Raw genomic sequence first — 21371 nt, forward strand, 5'->3', positions numbered from 1 at the left:
TCTCAAGGTGATATCAATTTATGGAGAAACCTCTTTAACATCAGACCACTGACAGATATCCTAAAATTCAGGAAGCCCAACTTGCAGTCATGTCTTTCAAAATTTTGTTTACTGTCTTTTGTAAATTGTTCTTTAGATACACAGCTGTCCAAATGGATCGAGAACATTTGCTCCTCTGATATGAAGCTATGTTTTTATCATACCATCTGTACAATCTAGGACCACGTCCATAATCCTTGAATTCCCAGTGTAATGATTTGGTTTCTCTATGAGCTGTTCAGAAGAGAAACGAACAAGCATAATATGTATTTGGAAGTGGCTTCCAAAACCCTGCTTTGTCTCATCTTCCTTTTGAAATGATCAGTTAACCTGAGTTTTTGGTACTCAATTAATGAACCATTCTGTGAAATTAGAAAGACATTGATGTTCCACTTTTCAAATAATGGGTCACTTCTGATTAAACTTTGATTGAACATTCAACTTTCAATCTTAAAACAAATTGCTTCCTTTTCTTTTTAATTTGAATCCAATTTCCTGCTGCCCTTAGGTCTCAAGACAGTAATTAATTGATTTATGAATTGATTAAATGGTGATCAAAAATGAGGGAAAAAAAAAAAAATTAAAACCCCAAACCTGTCTCACTCTTGCTTATTTATAATGGATACTTGCACTAAAATTCACTTCTGATTTGCTAGACTGATTTTTTAACTTATCCTTCCTCAGCTAATTAAGTGAACAGAATGCTTCACCGTCTAAGGGTACTGAATTTACCGTCCCTTGTGTACCATCTTATAGTATACCTTCAATTTACATGCCAACTTTCAACCAATGCATTTTAAATCATGAATAAAATCCCACAGCACTTCTGATGATTCAATGTAAAACAGAAAAATACCAAGACATACTTTAGAGATCTGTTTTGCTGTCATTAAAAGAAAAAAAAAAATCTATTTTTACCACATGCTGTGTTAGAACTCAAATAGTTCTATGGTACATTAAAACCAAAAATTTTCTTTACTAGGCCAGCACAACGCTGCATCCACAAGAGTCCTGTTTTCTTGAGAATAACTTCAGAAACTGTTGAATTAGCAGTTAGAAAACTCAGACTATGTAACTAATATGGAATGAAAGCATGTTAAGGAATTATCTGAATAGATTGTTTTTTGCCTGCTATATATTACGCAGTCCTCATAAGAAAACATCTCTCTGTCCTTAGCCCGGTGAATAATACACGAATCCCTCCAGAATGTTCTGGTTGGTTGGTTTGTTTTTATGGAAGTAACATACAGTAGAGGTTTCTCCATTCAGCAATAATGCTCAGTCCAGAAAAACAGTCTTTTAGACTGAAGTTCTTTAATCAGCTTGACTTCACCCTTGCTAATACTTGTCTGTATTGTCCGTGTTTGCATCAGCTTTGCCCTCCAGCACTTCACAGTATTTCTGCCACTAATTTTGTACTGAATAGAAGTAAAAGACTCTTAGGAAGGTACAACAGAGAGTAGGCAGCAAAGAGCAAAAATCGTTCTGAAATACGTACAGGTAGGCTGAAGAGTATAAACGTGTTAATTTAACACTGCTAAAGTCTGCAAAGCAAATACACAAAAGAATGAAAGCCAAGAGAAAGCTGTTTGTTTCCTTCACATAACCCAAAGACTAATGCTAGCAGAGAATAGCTGTTGCATCAGGACTAAGAATATAATGTTACTCGTCTATAAGCTATTAATGCTTCCCTCTTTCTGCCTTTTTGTAATGCAACAGCATGAAGAGTAGAACAGAAAAATGCAATATCTGGTCACTAAAACACAAAGCAAGTAGTCAGTGCTTACCTTCAGAATGAACCTGGGAAACAAGTTTCCCTGGGAGGTTGATTTCACCTGCAGAGTATACTCTATAAAGTTATGCTAGTGCCCAAAACTATTACCCGGAAATCCAGAGGCTTACAATTGCATGAGGACTTGTCTGCTTCTGCATTCAAAACCACTGCCAAAAATTTGTCACAGCATGAAGGATAAAACCCCATCAGAAGAAAAGATAAAGAGAGATTAGTCAGCAGAACAAGAATATCTCTGAAATCTGCATTGTAGACTCTAATTTCTTCTTCCATGTTACCCTAAGTGAAATAATTGGCATATAGTGTCTTAGCAGGAAATATGTAATCACATTCCTTTGCAAAATAACTGTTTCACCTAAGCTAGGCTAAAAGACCATCTCTTCTTCATTCTTCCATTTTTTTTCTTGCTGGCAGGGTGTAAAAGACTAAACCAGAGTTGAAAAACAATCAGAATTAGAGTAATGGAAAAAGATGTCTTGTAGACTAAAATATGTTTTATCATCACCTGTCTGGAATACTTTTAGTTTGGGAGGGCACTGCAGACTGAAGCAGATTTTTAAACAGATTTACTGAAAAAGTGGATTATCTAGCAAAAATCATGGTAGAGCCAAGGTGCCGTTCTCTAATGTGTGAGTTAAATGGAATCAATGGAATAACAGCAGGCATTCATGTATGGCATACAGGATTTCTTACTAATCAAAGCCCATAAAGCTCCAAATAATACTCCTGCAAAAGGGAGCGCATGCCTCTCCATCTCACTAGTAGGCTGAATTTTGTCTTTCTAGCAAATCATAGAACAGTTTGGGTTGGAAGGGAACTTTAAAGGTCCATTTGAATTTAGCCACTCAGAACAACAGTAGTAAAATGTAACCTTGAATGCAATATGCCATTTAGTTCTCCAGGGAGGACAGGTAATTCAATGACTTCTATCCTTAGATAATACATGTCTTCAGAAACTAGATTCTTCAGTAGGCTATCAAACAGAAGCAATAACTGATATCAAAGCAAATTTCTCACGTTTGCCCATATTTCATTGACCTTGTGGAACGTTTGGGGCATCAAAGCACTAGGATTTGTGAGACTGAACAGATTCTTTTGGACAAAAGTAATGTTTCCAACTGATGAGCTCGTCATCAGTTTCGCTAACATTAGTGGAATAACAAAGACGTTTTCCCATGAAATTAAGTAGTTAAATATTCATATTATTCAATAAAACAACTCAAGCAATCAACTGAACATCAAATGTATTCTGTCTTGTAAAACACTGAGTCATTAACCTCAACAGTTTCAGCATGCTACCACTACCAAATTCAACTAATTTAGCATCCAAGTGAACAGATGGACTAATGTATTAATGTATTACTGGCGACTATTACATTGAGTAACCCTGAATGTACTGGGAAATTAAAAAGCACTGATTTATGCTGAAGACTGATGGAAAAGAGAAAACATGTTGGTGACAAGAAATATAGTACAAATAAACAAAAGTGTGCATATATATGTATATAAAGACAGTATACCTCATAACCGAGAAAGTCAAAATGCACAAGCAGCTGCGGTTTGGATCTACCTTCACAAGTAGTCCCAAGACAATCTACTGAGGACTGTTCGAACTGTATTTTGTTACATGCTGACAGTTCATCACTTGTTCATGAATGAAAATGAAACCTATTTCTTCACCTTGAAACATCCAACTCCCATTGTAATATCTTTTGGACCATGAAGTTCTGCTACAAAGCTCATAAAATCTCCCAGTAGCAAATGCAACAGCACTGAACTCTCCAGAGCACGTTTAGAAAAAGGAAATAATCCTGGGTCCCAAGCAACCTGCCATTCTAAGGCTGACACACGTTTGCTCCCCTGTGAAGAATTTTTGTTATTCTCTGGTATTCTAAGCACACTGGTACCTTGAATCTTTCACACATATTGCAGACCATCACAGCAGCACACTCTCTATTACTCTAGATACTAAAGTGGGAATATGGCTTCTCTTTAGGGTAGGAATCGCGCTGGAACATCAGTGTCCAACAACTTGTGCTAATTCTCTTCTAAGGACATTCACATACGTGCCACAGGCCTGGAAGTTCTGTTATGAGCAGCTGATGTAAATACACCACATCTTTGTGTATGGTCTACTCCAATCTTTCAAAGAAAATGGCTTCTAAGTGAAATTCTTGATAAAAATACTTATTGCTAGAGGACATATAAAAATAATATAAGACAAACAGCACAAAATTTACCATAATAGCCTGATCAAAATAGTAACTAACTCTTTCTGTCTGGAAAGGGACCAGAGGACATAGTGAAAGTAAAGGAAAAAATCATCTGCATATGAAATAACAGTGACATTAATGATGTGATGCAAAACGTTGAGATAGCTGCATTAGGACTACAGAGATCTGAAACTTCAGAACATAAAAACTGATTGATTTTAAGCACTGTGACTATTTGACGACTGAACTATCTTAGTGATTGGCTGTCAATAAAAGATATCATGTATTAGACAACTTGTGTTTGGTTTAGGTATACACACATAGGTACAGGGTCACGTTCATGGAATTAAATTTCTCGTTTTAGCCAGAATTTGGTGACAAAACTACCACAGACTTTGCTGCCTTCTATAATGCTACTTTGAGAGTATATATAAAAACATATAAGTATAAAGTGTGTGTGTATTATCTATATAAATATTGCTTGACAAGAACTTTGCTAAGAGAGAAGGTACATGGTACAACAGTTACCAGTTTGTTCACAATACATGAAGCCACTTCACATTACAATACATGTTACTTAGCAATGTTATACTCCTAATTAAGTTGCAGCTCAGACATTGTAGCTAAAAGACAGAGGTTGTGTCTGTCACTGGCGATTATCTGTCCTTCTGGAGTCTGCAAATTGTTTACTGGTTTCAGTTTTGTGGAAATACACAGTCCATTCTGTAGCAGAGCTATAGATAGCTGTTCTTTCAAAAAACACAGTAGCTTTAATACATTCTGGCAGTTTGAGAAATGGTAATAGCTCACTGGTAGGCAAAAATTAACTTTATTTTCATTGCTTGTTTTGTGAAATCTAAGAAACAGCATGTTAGGGGCAATAATGGTAATGGATGTAGCTATCCCTGCCAGTGGCCAGCAACTATGCTAGTGAATTACGTACGCTGCAATAATTGATAAGGCAGCTGCAAATTTGAAAATAAAAAATCCCTCCAAATCCTTCCTATAAATTCCACTTACATTAAATTAAACTCCTCACAGAGGTTAATTATTTAGACACTTGTACTGAACTAAAATTAAAGAACATAAACATCATGCCAAGGTCATAACTGGAATCAACTCGGTACATCAGTGAATCAATAATGATAGGAAACAGAATCTCCCAGTCATGTGTGGGATGAAGACGTCCATGGTAAGGTCCCAGCATGGTCAGTCTGGCTGACTGGATAGAGTCCTGAGCATTTACACACAGCCAACACCCGAAACTTCCCCCATACCACACTGATTTTATGAATTTGTATGTTCAATTCAAAAGCTTACCTTTGGCACAACCCCCCCCCCCCAGGACATTAAACAGCAGCTGGAGGTCCCAGTAATGCTGGATTAAAATGGTTCTCATCACTGACAACAGAACCCCACAGCTTACATTCAGTACTGTACTCACCCAGAAAAAAATTGGTATAAACATCAATTTTCCATTCACTTTTAAAAAGCCACAAGCCAGTTACACTGAAGAGCACTCTGTACCGCCTAAGCTCTCCCTCTAAACCAGCACAAGCACATGAAAGAGAGAAAAGCATTTTGCAACATGGGAATTATTTTTCAGTAAACTAGACCCTAAGTTCTCTCCATCAAGGACAGCTCCTCTGTTTCCTTCTCATAACAAAGAACACTTGGAAAGCTTTTGATTTCTTTTGAAAGAAGCACATGATATGTCAGCCTAAGCATGTAAATAGTGAAATGCAGAACCTGCAGTAAGTTCCCTCAAAGAATGTTAATACAGGAATAAAAGAGGGTAGGACAGAGGGGAAGGGAGGCAGAGGAGGCAGATAGTAAAAACAACTGAGAAGGCTCATTCATTTAGGAGATAAGATTTAGTTGCCTCTGTTTTACACCAGTGTGGGTGAAAATCACTTTTAGGGGCTCTAATGAAACTTGAAAGTTACCTTCAAAGAGTTATGCATATTTCAACAGAAATAAAAATCATTATGCATTCTGTCTAAAGAGGATACAATCTCAAACTGTCAAAATTCTAAACTCTTCTACATTTATTACATACAAATGCCTTCTATAAAGAAACCTCTTTTCATTTTTCTTCTAAATTAGCTTAGTGGTCCATGGTATTACACTATCTTGATCTAGCCTGTGAATAATGTGATAGGTAATTTTTATACTTCTTGCCTGTACTTAAGTTTGAGTGAAGATACGGAAAACAACTTTTATTGTCTAGATGTAAAAGTAAATGTTCTGTAGGCCCTGCATACCCAAACTTGGACAGTTACCATCAAATATTTCACGCTAAATATGTGTTCATCAATAAATAAAAAAAAAAGAGAGTAGTTGGGTTTTTTAAAAATAATGTGCAATAACTTGATTTTTCTCAAAATAAAATGATCATTGATGTAACCTACCACATTATCACAGAATGGATTTAAGATCCTGTGTTATCAGATAAGAATCATTATGTAATAGGATGCACTGAGAAGGATGAGTAACATGCAGATAATATAGGAAATCATCTAGCTATAGTAGAAAGAATTGGACTCCTCATGAATTTGTTGAGTGCAGTGACATAGAAATGCATGGTAACAGTTCCACCTTGAAAAAAAAGCTCAAAATACTCCTATACCAGCTTAAATTTGCTGAACAGCTTCAAAATGCATTTTAATGTTGTTTGATTTACAATACTCGGGCAACAATCAAATCTCTAACTGAAACTATGGCAAACCGAGATTAGATATCCTCTTGTACCCAAGCATCAGGCAGCCAGAGCAAAGCTACCTGTCTCAGTCTCTGTGATTTACTTACACTCCAGTACTGCAGCAACCGTGCTATAAACTGTGCTAAGAAAGACATAATCAAAATGAATTAACTTGCAACTACAGGAGTGGTTATTTTCTCTTTAGTGAAGAAGTCCACTACTACACTTCCAAACACAGGTCTTTTAATAACTACTTTCCGCTGTCCCGTAGGAAAGCGTGTGGCCATCAGATTAAAATACTGAATCCAGTAAAGGAAACTACAGTTCCTTTTACGTTTCTCCACCAAGCGGAGGGAAAATTATATGTAGTGTAAAAATGAAAGGTAAGATTTAAACCAAACAACTTTCTGGAGAAGACTGAAGACACCCTTGATACTCTGCTGCAAAAACTGTGTTATATTTTATGTGGTACGCTTTAAGACACAAAACTATCATTAATCTATTTTAAGTAAATCAGCAAAAGCTTCTTTGAAAGAGTGAGCTCACTCAGCAGCTACAACACTACGGAAGGCTCATGTGTCCCCTTTCCATACACCCCCAGTACTGACACACATACTCCTGGCACTGCAGAATCTGTCTTCTCCTTTCCATGTCTGATGAGGTGACTAAAGAAATAAGCTTAGAAATAGCCCTTAAGCCTCCCTCAGAGTTTCGGTGATCCTGTCGTATCTGCCTCTCCTTCTCCGCAAACAATACCCTATTTGAGCACACCAGCCTCAAACAACTGGTACCAGAAGCATGCAGAAGCAGCGCTTATCAAAATATAACCTAGCACATTTAGCTCTTCTCAGTAATCTCTGTCTCTATAACCAACAGCTGTGTAAACAGCTTACACTTTAAATTACATCTTTGCCATAACAGGTGATGCTTCTATTGCAGCTAAAATGTTATGGGCAAAACTCCCCTGAGATTCCCCCAGGAGTCTTATTTTGCTCTGCCTCTGTAGCAAAGGTAATCTATACAGCAGAATAAAGCTACAAACTCCAGCATTAGCTCACCATGATTATTTTTTTATTCCACAGAGCTTTTCAAATAGTTCGTAGATGAAATTCCAAAATTGTACTAGAAGTTGAAACTTGCACACATTTAAATAAAACAATCACCAGTTGACAAGCATTCACTGTGACTAAAACTACTTTCTGTTAACATGGTCACATATGACTAGTGAGCCTTTCGTTGCTATAAAGGTTAAGTTTCAATAATTTTTAACTCCTTTTTGTATTTTGTAGAGATCATTCACAAGAGCAGAGTTGAGTCTGTTGAGTTGGTGAATGTTACTTCATATAGAAGAACATATAAGTCAGTCATGCAACTGAAATAAAACATTTAATACCAGAATTTCATTAATGTGTAAATTTAAAAAGATACCAAAAAGCAATACAGAAGGATATAAAAAGATGCATAAGGGAAGAGAAACAGAAAGAGAAACAGAATAAGCTATTAAGTTATAGAGCAGTATTTTCTATTACACAGGCACACTATCAGTGTACATCCATTCAGAAAGAAGAACAATGCAGAATTAAAACAGAAATTGAATTCATGCACCACCATATCCAGCGTTCTCAAAGATAGTTCTAATTTAGAATCAGGAATCCAAGAGCTGAGCTTCAGTAATGTTGTTTACAAAATAAAAACACCACAGGTGAAGAATTTACATCTAAGACACTAATCAGAAACCTGATGCACACCAACATATCCAATTAATATTTTTGTCCATTATATGAATATATTTTCTACCATTCCGGAGGATATTTATGTTTTATACCTGTTATACCACAAATTGGTTTGAAAACAGACTGTCATACAAACATGACTAATATTTTCAAGGGCAGAGAAATTGTCCACACGAAAAAAAAAGCCCAGAATCTACTCACTTGCTCCAATTTGTGATTCCTGATGTACCAATGACCATATGCTTGAGTAGTTCCACTGATATCTAGCTCTTTTTGCAGTACAGAGAACAACAAAGACAAATCTGTGATCTAAGGTCTCTTTTACTTTGTGCTGCTCTTTCCTGTTGATGTAAAGCTAAGTGAAGATGTTTGTAATACTATTTGCCATTCAGGTGAGGACCAATACACTTGCAATCATGGACTTTCACTAGCAGAGAAACTCAGATTCAAAATCAACATTACTTCTCTCTTCGGAGTCTCTGCATAGTGACTTGGATGCAAATTAATCATTAGTTTGAATAGCATGACTCCTCAAAATAAGAGAATCTGTAGCATTAGGAAAAGCTAAGCAGCTGGTCTCCTAACATATTAGAAATCATAATGCGACCCTCATGTGGTGGTAAAGCCAGTGTATCAGAGGCTGGGAGGAAAGGAAGGCTTTCTTCAGCAACTGCAAGAGAATCCTTGGAAATTGGGTTAATAATATGGGGCTTTTCCACTTGAGAAATTCTTACAAATTTAATTCTTACCGGCACACTAAAATGCTGCATATTTTCTACTAGTAAATAAATGAGCTGCATTTCACTTGGTGCATTTTTTCTGCTGGTGGCTGAACCCATAGAATGCACTTTGCTAGCTCAGATCTGACCACAGGCACTCGCCACGCAGATTTAACCTTCCTGAGGCTGTGGCTCACCGTTGTAGGTAATTTTAAACAAGATAGTTTTATTTACTCTTCTGGTCTGAATGTTTCCTATTACATCTTTTATTTCCTCTTATTTCCTCTTCAGATTTCTGCCAACGAAAAGCTTTTACAAACTTATCTTTGAGGACTGATGTTACACTTACTGTGTAAGAAACACATTTCTAAAGCTGACCTATATAACTGTTGCACTGTGAGCAGACTACAAGGCACTGATCTTTGGCTTTCTTACTCTGAAACCATTTTTTTGAGTGTGCAATAGCATCAGTTTTATGTGACGCCGCACGCTGTCTGACAGATGGATTACATAAACAACTAACATATATTCCCAAAGAAAAGTATTTCCTGAGTAGGTTATAGCAGTGAAAGAGACAGCAGAGGAAACCAATCTGGAAAAATGAAATCTGTTTTCCGAAATCCAAATCTTGTTTTGCAATGAAGCTGACAAAGCTAAGGCATAGTTCAAAAAGCTGAATGGATTAGAAACAAAAGTCCTTCCCTGCAACTCAACAGGTTATTTTCAGTAACTAACCAGCACAAGAGAAATTCCTATGCTGTTTATTAATACAGCTATAAATTCGGAATAATTTCTGTCTGCATTATAATAGTACCAGCCCTGTTTGGTACAATAAACAGAATTCCCAAAGAACAATTGCAATAAACAATAAACAAAACCCAGATTGCTTGTCTGGTAGAATATAGCAAGCTAGGCGAGACAATGAGCATGTGTTTGAAGGACTGTTAATAATCAGTACAATAGATAACAAAAACATAGCAAAGAAGGCAAATTTAATCATTATATGTAACTTCACTTTTAGGAAAAAAAATCCATCCTCTTGCCAACAGAAATTTACACGTTTTACTAAGCAGTTTTATTTCTCAGACAAAATAGATCTCATGGAGTCAAGATCACCCACAGCCTGAGAGGTGTAGTACATCAACTTCAAGACTGCAGATTACAGTTATCTCAAGATTAACTCTAGGAAATGATTCTGCAAGAAGGACAGAAGCTGTGTTTTCAACAAAAAACCCACCATTTTTTCTGTGTTATATCAAAACAAATATGGAAATATTTTCTTTAATGATTTTAATTACATTGCTGAGTCATTTTGAGAGACAAAAGTGCACATTTGCAAAGTTAACTGAACACAAAGAATAACTTTGGTAGGATTGAAACAGACAATAGCCAGGGGAACCTTCAGCGTTCATAATGTAAATGCTGCTGGCAAATACTTATTATTTTGATATGCTGAAGTTTGCAGATTCTTTCTCATGCTCTACAGATTCTGTACACACAGATTTGGAATGAAAACTACGTGGAATAGCTTCTAAGTGACAACAGAAATTTACACCGGATCACAAGCTTGTCACAAACATTGCACTCTCAGGTCTTCTGCCTTCACATTTTCCTTACAGCTTTTTTTTCTTGTGCTTAATCTGAAATATAATACTTTGCCTAATAGGTGCAGTGATGTTTAGAAACAGAAGTCTCCTTATTTACATAAATTCTTGACTTAATCTATTTCAATTTAAACAACGACATCACAAAAGTGCTTTGATATTTGGCATATTTCTGTTCTGCTTTGCATTTGTTGAATAGAATTGTATTAGCATGCAGTGCCACGAAACACTGCGGTTCAACTCAGCTTTAGCTTTGTTCTTGCACTCAGAAAGACGTGAACATAGGTAAACGAGTGCAGTGTCAGAAATGAGTAGAAACCAAAGTCAATGCACTGTCACAATTACAAGAAAACACACACCTTTCCTCATGACCACTGTATCTTGAAATAACTAATTCCAGCCTTCCTGATCCTCAGCCGACCAACTGAGGGCAAGTTTGAGCTGTCCAAGTGCAATTACAACCTACAGTATTCCAGGCTGCGGAAGGACAGTTCCTGTAACAGTTTATCTGTGTCCAATTCCAATGTGGTCTCTAAACAGTGTAACACACCTCTTCTTTCCACTTACCGTGCAGATGACAATGGACTGAAAAAGAACATGGACATTTTGAAGACTTCAATCAAGCATACAGATCTTTGCAACCAACACATACACTAGAGAGTCAGATTTTGACCACAGTATGAAAATGGATATAAAATTCATTTGAAGGCCATCTCATTCTGCTTCATGAGAAGAAAATGCACATCTTTTTTCCTCTGCATTGAAAGTACTGTGAAAAGTTGGGTTAGATAATATGTAACCTATAATACTGTCAGAAATACAAATAGTTTGAACATCATGTTCTCCACTTTTTCCTTTAATTTGCTCTAAGCATTTATCTGTTTGTTTGAATGCCATGCCCCTATAAAATCAGTCACTTTAAAGCTTTGTTGTAATCCTCTTAAGATCTAAAAAAAAAATGCACTTGCAGGGGATAACTTTCCACTACAACACAACTGTCACATAAGGATATAAACAGAGAAAAATCTAATTCTATCTTTCTACTATTTTCAGTTTGTCCTTTTTATTTGTATCTACCTCTGATGTTCTGATGTCCTCATAAGAAAACTGCGTGGCAGGTACTCCAAGATGGTTGATGAAATAATCTGAATCTCCCTGTATCTGCACGGAACTCACGTTAGATCTTGGACAGTTAGTCTTTTCCACACAGTTGAAGCTCTGGCTCTGAAAAACAAACATAAATCAAAATCCTACTTACTTATTTGCAACCAGACTCTTAACAACCCATATCAGTATCTCACACAGCATTATTTGGGTTGAAGCATTTCAAAAACAGGCTGGAACTTACACTGGTGCAAACGGGTATTAACTGATTCATACTTAGTAGTGAGTGACTGTACAAACCTTTCACCCTCTACTGATATATACTGCAGTCTTAGGGATCAGAAATAACAGAGAATGAAAAACATGCTGCAATCTTCAGTCTTTCAAAGGACAATGAGATTCATATCTAATTGAAATGGTAGGAGATGCAAGAGAAGAGGCCTTTGGTAGCCATATGGAATGTCCCACATTGGGCAGGAGATTAGAGATCATGGTGCCTTTTGGAAACACGTTCTGAGATCTTTAATGGCTACAACTGAATCAATTCTTTATTTAGTTAATAGCATGCTCTCTAGCAGCAAAAAGCTGAATCAGATAATTGTATTCAAGATACCTATAGTGTATGAAACGCTGGCAATGAAAGAGTTTGGTGCAATTGCAGAGTAGAGGTAAAGAGAAAAATAGAATTAAAAGGATAAATTATAGGCTACATACACATTTTCTAGGCAAATTGCTCATAACAGTTCTAGTCAAGACATGTTTTTATTTCTTTCACGTAAGTATTTAATGGTGAAAAATTAGCAACATAACTGTAACAAACATAAGATGAAAACTGGAAAACAAGCCCGAGACTGAGTGCCATATATTAGTGTAGCTTTCAAATACCTCAGGTAATTAAACACTTAATAAACAGTAGGTACAAAGGCTTTCAACATCTATCACAGCAAATAAGCTGCTTAGGTTTCTTTTTAAGAATGTTAAGAAGTTGAAGCACTAAATATTTTTTAACTTCAGCTAACAGTTTATACAGCATAATATAACTTCCTCAGGCCTACCTACTGAATTACGAGCTTCCTGCAAGAATAGTGTAAGATTAGTTCTCCTTTAATACAAACATATACCAGACTCTATATACTAAAGTTCCTGCGGTTAGAAGGAAATTTTTTTTAAGAGTTAGAAAGAGACAAATCTTTGTGGTTTTCCATATTTAAATTAGCATAAGCATTGCTTCACATTTTCACTTCAGTGCTACGAAGAATGCAATTCCATGTTGCCAGTATAAATAAGGTATAGATAAAAAATGAAAACAAGATTTCATCCAAAGAATAATATCCCATGGAGCAAAAAATTGTCAAAAATCTTTAATCTGTGAGAAGTCAACTAGTATACTGTCCAAATGAAGTTCCAAGGCATTTTTCATTAGTGCCATCTCACCCACCCTCCAGGACCCATCAAGGACACTAGAAAGCTGGATCATTACCATCACCTACTAAACAGATTGGATTTCACAAAAAAAAGGAAACAAGGTTATAGATACTGCAGGGCAACAACTAATCAACAGAGTATTTTGATGTTTCCCTTTCTGTATTGCTTCTAAGAGGAGAAAATGATGTCAGAGTAAGTTACTTCTGAATATAGACCAACCCCCATTTCTGCTAGCACACCAGAAACTTAAAAAAAAAAAAGACATTTTCCTTTTTCAGAAACTCAAGCCTGACTTTTAGCCAGCATTCTGTCTCTCAGAAAACACTTTACTATACTCCATTTTAGCCATCAACATGCTTCAAGGTAAAGGATTTAAATTTTTATGACAGCAATATTCAAGTCAATAGTGCTAGCATCTTCAGAGTTTAACTGCTTGGTTCAGCTTTCACTGTTCTGACACACAAGCCCCTCGTAATGACTAGTTCAACAACAAATATTTAACATTGCACTAATATGGTAGAATGCTTTACGTGCAATACACTGTTCTCTTCCAATTTATTTTTATCGTTACACGGACTCTACACCATCAGCGTTCTTCAAGTCCTTGGCAAAGACCGCAAAGTTCATGTAGTTTGTTTTGCATTCATTAAACAAATGAAATGTTTCCCAAAATTAACGGACTTTAGGATACAGAATAATAATGTCCTACAGTTATAAAGCTTTCCCATCAAGGAGTTGTTAAACTAAGAGACAAGCTATCAACTTAGCCAATGCAGGAACAGCAGCTCACCACACAGCATGCCACATATTTCACATACAATAACAAATCCAAGAAAATAAGAAGTTGAAGGAATCAGCAAAACAAACCCCTTCCTCCATCCCTGTCTTACAGTTACAAGAAAAGAAAGTAAGGAACAATTTCCTGGAGTAAGATGTAAAAATGAGATAGAATTAGCATGTAGAAGAGTCATGGCAGGCATGGGAATGATGGGAGATGGGATGGGAGTAATTAATTGCTGTGACATTTTAGGCTGTCTACGTGCCTAAATGCAGGTGTCTAATGCCACCTGAGATGTTGTGAGCCATTCAAAGACAAAGGGGAAAGTTGTATGCTTACTGGATCAGAATCTGTATGAAGAAAGTATAACAAACCTCAAGTGGGATTGTACTTTTTTTGTTTATATGACTGAATGGAGTTCCTTTATTTATACAGATTTGCTTGTCAATGTCGAGGCAGCACAGGCTTATATTTATTATTATTGTTTTGCAGGTAAAAGTAACATCAATTAAGTCTAATACTAACTGCATGTACAGCACTAAACCCAGAAGCTAGGCACATAACTGAAGCAATATCTACAAATACCTGCTTATAAAACTGATACCAACACACTAGCTTTGTTAGTAGCCGCAGCTTTCATCTCCTTCTGTCCTTATCCCTACTTAGAACCATTTTACATCTCTGTTTAATCTTTCCGCACTGAAGACAGTCCTGTTTCCCGCAGAGAAATTAAGTTCAAAGTCCACGATCACCATATATTTAATCAACTGGAAATATAGTTCTTGAATCACGTAAAACACTCTCCTAGAAAAATGTTAAAGCTCTGTCTCAAGTTTGTTTCAATAAGCACCACGTTCTATTCTTGTATGTTTAAATCTAAAGTAGTGTCGTTTACAAAAATCCCTTCTTTATAACATGACAAAGTTGATTAATTTTAATTCTGATAATCCACAGACTCTTTCCTTTCATAGATGCAAAAACAATTTCTGGGTTCCCAGTCTGGGAAAAAAAGTTTAAATGCTATGCATTTCGTCAGCAGTTGCACTTAGACCCTAGTTAACAATCCTTTAAATGTTAGCTTATGCAGAAAAATATCTTTAAAAATGCATCTAGAATAAATTATCAGTAATGCGCTCTGTAAGAACTTACACCCTATTGTAGAGCAGGCAAACTATATTTCTTTAGCTGGTTAGCCTTACAGTAGAACATATATAATAGCACTATTTAGACCACTCAGATGCTCAGGCTGGTTTCCGCTGCGTCAATCAAGCCCTCCCTTTGGACTGGAAGGAAAGCAATCCCTGTGGTTAGACAGTAATCAAGGAGCGGTTCATGTCAGTGCAATTAGCACGCCCATGCTAATTGTAATTGAATAACTTTGTTTCTCTGGAGTTCAGTTTGGTTTTCAGCATCACATTACAGGTTTATACTACAAATCTGAGAAAACGAACAGTACCATATGGCCCATTCAATACATTTAATTTGGATTAATGTAAAATAGACCTGACACATCTAAAGTATAATCAAGTGGTACTTCACAGCCGACCTTATGCTACCGCTAAGTAGAGCGAAGCATTCATACAGGCCTTTTGGTGAAAGGCAAATGCATTTAAGAAGCAGAGGCATAAGACCGTCTAGATGACGTAAAACTATTACACCCAAAAAAAGAGCTACAGAATTTCTTAAATTAATCACAGACCCTGTAAAAATGCAGAAAGTAACAGATTAAAATCCTTACTACTGCAAATGTGCTATGCTAAGTCATTATCAACAGGTAGGAAAAGTTAGAGAAGCTGCATAGCAAAGGATTCACAAGTATATAACTCTCTCATCTACAAAACCCTGCTACACTCAGACTCACAAATCATTGGAGATAGAAGGTTTGACAGTTCCTAGAAATAATTGTTAGCTGTTTGCTTGCCCTGACTACCAAAATCTACTGAAAAAAAAAATCATGGCGTTTCTAGGAATTGTTTTCATGCTATGGCAAGCATACTCCTCTGTTTTCTCCCATCTGATTATCTAGCTTGGTTATTAACATCCTTTTTGCTCTCTGTCTTTGCTGATTGATCATATTTATTGCTATTAAAGCAAGCCAGCTGTTTATAAAATTATTAGGGAGATTTAATGCAGCATTTTTTCCTATAAACCTCAAAGTACTTTTCAAATCAACTAAAAGCAAGCAAAGTACCTAATATTTCAGTATCGTCCAACCTCACAGAGCAGACAGCTAAACAGAAATTAAATGGACAACATTCCCCAAATTCTGAGCCTTATCAAATCGTCATGATTCAAATACATACATAAAAATAACTCTAAACTATATCCACTCATTCTTTCTCAGTGTGAGAAAAAAGAAAATAAAATCTAAATGTGCTGACAATAATTAATATGCTATATACATGTAGTTGTTGCAGGTTTAAACAGTCTAAAAGTTACACACCATTAATGCTATGTATTTGTCTATTTACACAATGCAATCATTGGATTAACTCCAATATTTCAGATAATAAAAATATTAAAAAAGGGATGAGCAGACTATAATGTTCTACTACAGAGAGCAATACAGTAAAAAGCTCTCATTTCACTGCTTGTGCACGTCTTTTACATCTATTTTGGCCATGACAGTAAAGTTCAATAAGCGTGTACAGCCCAGTTTCACAATGATCTTTGACTTCTTGATGCTGTATGAGACATTGAAACACAACAGAACAGCTTCACCTGATGACACTTATTCTACTTGTTAGCTTATTTTAGTCAACATTTACAACAAAGTATAAACACTGAAAAAATTATCGCTCTGTAGACCAAGCCTGTAAGTGTTCAGAGTAAGATGAATATGGTTATAACTAAACCGAGAAATCTTCTGAGGTAGAGTGACTAAAACCTGCTGGCTCTACTTAATTTTATATTTAGAATAAAATAATTAATTTAAAAGGAATAAGATGTTGCATCCCTAGTTTCTTTCCTTCCAGCTAATGCATATTTTCATTTTAACGTATATGAAGGTTTATTGAAAATATCTAATATCTGAACATTATTAATTGACCTGTAAGGGCAACATGAAGAAGTGTGGGTCTCCCACAGGGTCACAAGTCCTGCTAGCATGGGCTCCTCTCTCCATGGGTCCACAGGTCCTGCCAGGACACTGTGGGCTCCACGGGCTCTTTGGGGCATCCACTTGCTCCACTGTGGGTTCTCCACGGGCTGCAGGTGGATATCTGCCCCACGGTTAACCTCGGTGGGCTGCAGCACGCCTCAGCACGGGCTGCGCTTTAGGCTGCAGGGAATCTCTGCTCAGGCACCTGCAGCACCTCCTCCCACTTTGTCTTCACCGACCTCGGGGTCTGCAGAGTGGCTTCTCTGGCATATTCTCACTTCTGCTACCGTTACTAGTTGCGCAGAAACTTTTTCCCCCTATGAAATATGTTATCCTAGAGGTGCTATTGCTATCCCTGATGCACTTCGCTTGGAGCTGCTGGCATCGGTTCTGTCAGGTGAAGGGGAAGCTTGCAGCAGCTTCTCCCCCCTGCTACCAAAACCTTGCCACAAAAACCCAATGCAATTACTGTTTAATTAAAGATGTCGAGGACAAAGAATTTAGCATCATCTTAATTTCTTCTGATCTCCACCCCAGTGCAGGTGGTGATTGTCAAACATCACTACAGCTGCCAGGGACCACCATCACCCATATAAATGCTCCCACAATGTACTCTGTGTTTTCTTACAGAAAAGCACTGCATCTGGAAATTTCAAGAGTAAACTGTCTTTTAGGCTGTGTGGGAAGAAAATATTGTATTTTCACAAGAAAAACCAGCCTCTTACATAAACCACGTGACCTATAAAGAACTGTTCTTTGAAAATGCATGCAGGTACCTTGGATGAGAGAGAAGACCTTTTTCAGCCAGCGGGCAAGGGCCAAAGGAAACTGAAAATTGTGACAACTACCATCCTTATCAAATGTTAGACCAAACTCAGATTAACCAAGATCTAGTTCTGACACCATACTCAATTTTCTACTGAATGAAAGAAAATTCATTTTAACTATGCACTGCCAGCTGCCATACTTCAAAGTCCAGTTTTACCTTTCAAAAAAGCTTAGAATAATTCTGGCCTTTTAATAGTGACTTCATAGCAAACTAGGAGACTATAACACCAGTGGTTATAAAAGAAAGCATAGAGAAATAAGTGTGTTTGGCATGAAATATTTAAAAATATTGTTATATGTTTTACTACTTTACAAATTTAAATTATTTTTTATTTAGTTTACAGCTACAAAACACAAGACAAGCATAAAGCTGTGTTGCTTGTTCAGGACTTTGTTTTCTGTTGAGCAGCATTTGCATATTTTGAAAGAATTGTCTTTTCCAAAAAAAATATGACCATCAGTGTAACGTCTTTATAATAAATGCGACCTCACAGGACTGAACCACATTTTAGATGCAAAGTTTACATCAAACTGGTAATAAATACAAAAGCAAAGTAGTCAGAAATTATGCCGTGTAAATTTATTTCTTTTACTGAACTTTTTCTTCATTTAACTTTATCTACTGACAGTGTCTCCTATTCCTGATGCTTTTTATACTACACTGAATTACATTTATCCTTTCTAAATTACACTTATCCTTTCTATACCTACATTGAAGTCATATGCCTCATTAACTCAGATATACTTGTTGCCAACACCCATTACAAACTGCTAGGAATTTTAATAGATTTTTAAGGGAGGTAAAAATCAAGCAGGTATGCACCCATTTGATAAAAGAATTTCAGAGCAATCAAATGTTTAGAGCTAAAATTACACAGCATAAATTATATAAGTGGCAAGATTGCAGTCGGAGTGCCATTAGCCGTTGCAAACATCTCACTACCTTAAAAATATAGAGACTTACAAGTTTTAACAAAAGTAATTAAGAAATTACAGAAGATAGCTATGGTAGCTGTGTTTCTCAAAAGTACCTACTTACCCCAGACTCGTATGCTCAACAACCAGAAAAGTACGGCATTAAAACTTCTCCCATATTTATTTTTAATCAGCACAGGTAAAGGCAAGCTCTCCAGCCCCTCAGGTAAAGTCACTTTAAAGACTTATTTTCCATCATCAAAGACTCAGCCCCAATATTCAGTGTACTATTTTTATTTATGGTAAAATTCAGAAAATGGCTTAAGATTGTACTAAGTTGTGACTAACACCCAGCAAAGAAAATAGGATGTTAACAGAGATTTCTGTCTCCCTGCCCAACTATGAATACACTAAAAACATTGGATGCTTTTTTCCTTCAGAGGAAAATTTTTAAGCATGGGTTGTTCACAACTGTAATTAAAGGATGCAGTCAAACTATTTTTTTTTTCCATTAAAAAAGTAGTACCTTTCTAGACCTAATGTTGTACAAGACTTTTCTTCCAGGTACTCAGTACTGGTCAGTGTTAGTTGTCTCATATGCACAGAGATACTACGAAACTTAGGTTTAACAAAATGCAAATTAATCAGTTCTAGCACGAAACACTGATAAATCAGGACTTGATAAGAATTGCATGACTTGCCTAATGTTTTGTGTTGTGGTACCATTTGTTGCTAATATAAAAACACTGCTTAAGTAGGCAAGAGGATTAAGATTTGACAACAAGACTTCATTTTCAAATGGGTGGTATTTCATACTCCATGGAAAGAGCTGTGGCTTGTAAATCATTTTAAATGCCTAAAGGCATTCTCATTCTATAATATGCAGAGACAGAAATATCGTGAAGCTATTTCAGTGCAGTCTAACTCTGTAACAACCAGGTTACACCATACTACTCATTTTGGGATGCATCATTCAAACCCTCCAAGTGGATATTAAATAATTCATGCCACTGAGATTAGAGTCTTGCTTCTCCATACCCCACAGGAAGAGAAAGAGAGAAGTTACTTGTTCTTCTAAAGAGCAGAGATATGTACACTCACACTATTATTTGAAGAGTTATAATATATCCTATTTCAAGATATCATAAGTGTCCAAAACAGGACTGTCATTGTAAGGTTGGTTGTTGAATAGTTGTAACTACTCTAATTTATATTTCCCCAAACTACCAGCATTCACATCACATTTTCTCTTTCTGAACCACACAATACTTGTGATCTGAAGTAATTCTACCGGAAATGTTTGCTATCACTATTTCCCCCCTCCAACAAAACACACTTGTCAAAGTGCAAATCAGCTCAAAATCATCCTTTGGTGCCTTATGATAAAGCTGATCCTGGAAGATAGACTCATCAGACCTCCAGTGAAAGCCAACCTGCTACCCTTCCCCATGCAGTGGACTGTTTCACTATGCTAACATGTAGAATCCACTACTTATGAACTCAACATAATCTAAAGTATATCACTAGAAAACAGAAATTGTCATTTATCCCTGTCACGCATGTGAACATATTAAGTGTCACGTATTCCCTATCTCTTCCCACACGCTCCCTATATCAGATCTCTTTTCTGGAACCTAAGACATCATCCAGGTTAGAGGGAACACATACACAAATAAACACGGTAAAAAAACTCAACCGTCAGGTTTTTAAAGTGGAGTAGAAATTTGCTGTTAAAATTTCTGCTTTGTTACTGTAATCAAAGATCAGAGTAAGTTCAATCATAATATAAAGAAGTGAATAAAATTTTTTTTGGAACAGAACACGAAAACCCACATGTAATATTTTGGAGGAACCCTCTTGCCACATTGGTAAATTACTGCAAATCTACCCTCATGGCACCATCCTGGAATAAGGCCAAAGTAATTTACTGCTGGCAAAGCTTTACCTTGCCCTGAAACCTCTAGTCTGACATTTAAATTTCTTGATAGAACCTATGCATGAGCTAATCACTCCCTTCCTAGTCTCTCTCTCTCTCTCACACATACACACAGATTTCATTCTTTGAAATGGAAAGTCACTCCTATTTGTCCACACCAAGATTGAAGGTCAATAAACTATGATCGTATTTTTCATAAAAAAACCCTTTTCTGGACTTCAGTGGGAATTGAGCAAATGGAATAATCACAGTACTTGCACTTAAGATATCAAGTATCTGTATCAATTGCATTTTTCAGAAAGATCATCACGAAGCAGATTTATTAAAGTGTGTCAGACAGCACCACAAATACTCGTCTCCAGGCTCCACTGGAGATAAGTGAAATGATCAAGAAATCTTAGGTAATTTCATTTTATACAGCAATGGTGCAAAAAAATTTTGGGACAAATGGACCACTGTGAACAATAACATAGATGGTGTAATG

General features: G+C 36.5%; 1 protein-coding gene across 12 annotated transcripts in view; it reads right to left on the reverse strand.

The window, feature by feature from the left end:
• NAALADL2 (N-acetylated alpha-linked acidic dipeptidase like 2) overlaps positions 1 to 21371 on the reverse strand; it is a 461442-nt gene that overhangs the window by 72969 nt on the left and 367102 nt on the right. For all 12 annotated transcript variants that reach the window (XM_054074712.1, XM_054074707.1, XM_054074703.1 and 9 more), the window contains one exon: positions 11879 to 12025. In XM_054074712.1, the coding sequence (XP_053930687.1) occupies positions 11879 to 12025 (147 nt within the window). The remainder of the gene's footprint in view (positions 1 to 11878; positions 12026 to 21371) is intronic.

Source organism: Cuculus canorus, chromosome 9, assembly GCF_017976375.1.
Source record: "Cuculus canorus isolate bCucCan1 chromosome 9, bCucCan1.pri, whole genome shotgun sequence".
Lineage (NCBI taxonomy): Eukaryota > Metazoa > Chordata > Aves > Cuculiformes > Cuculidae > Cuculus > Cuculus canorus.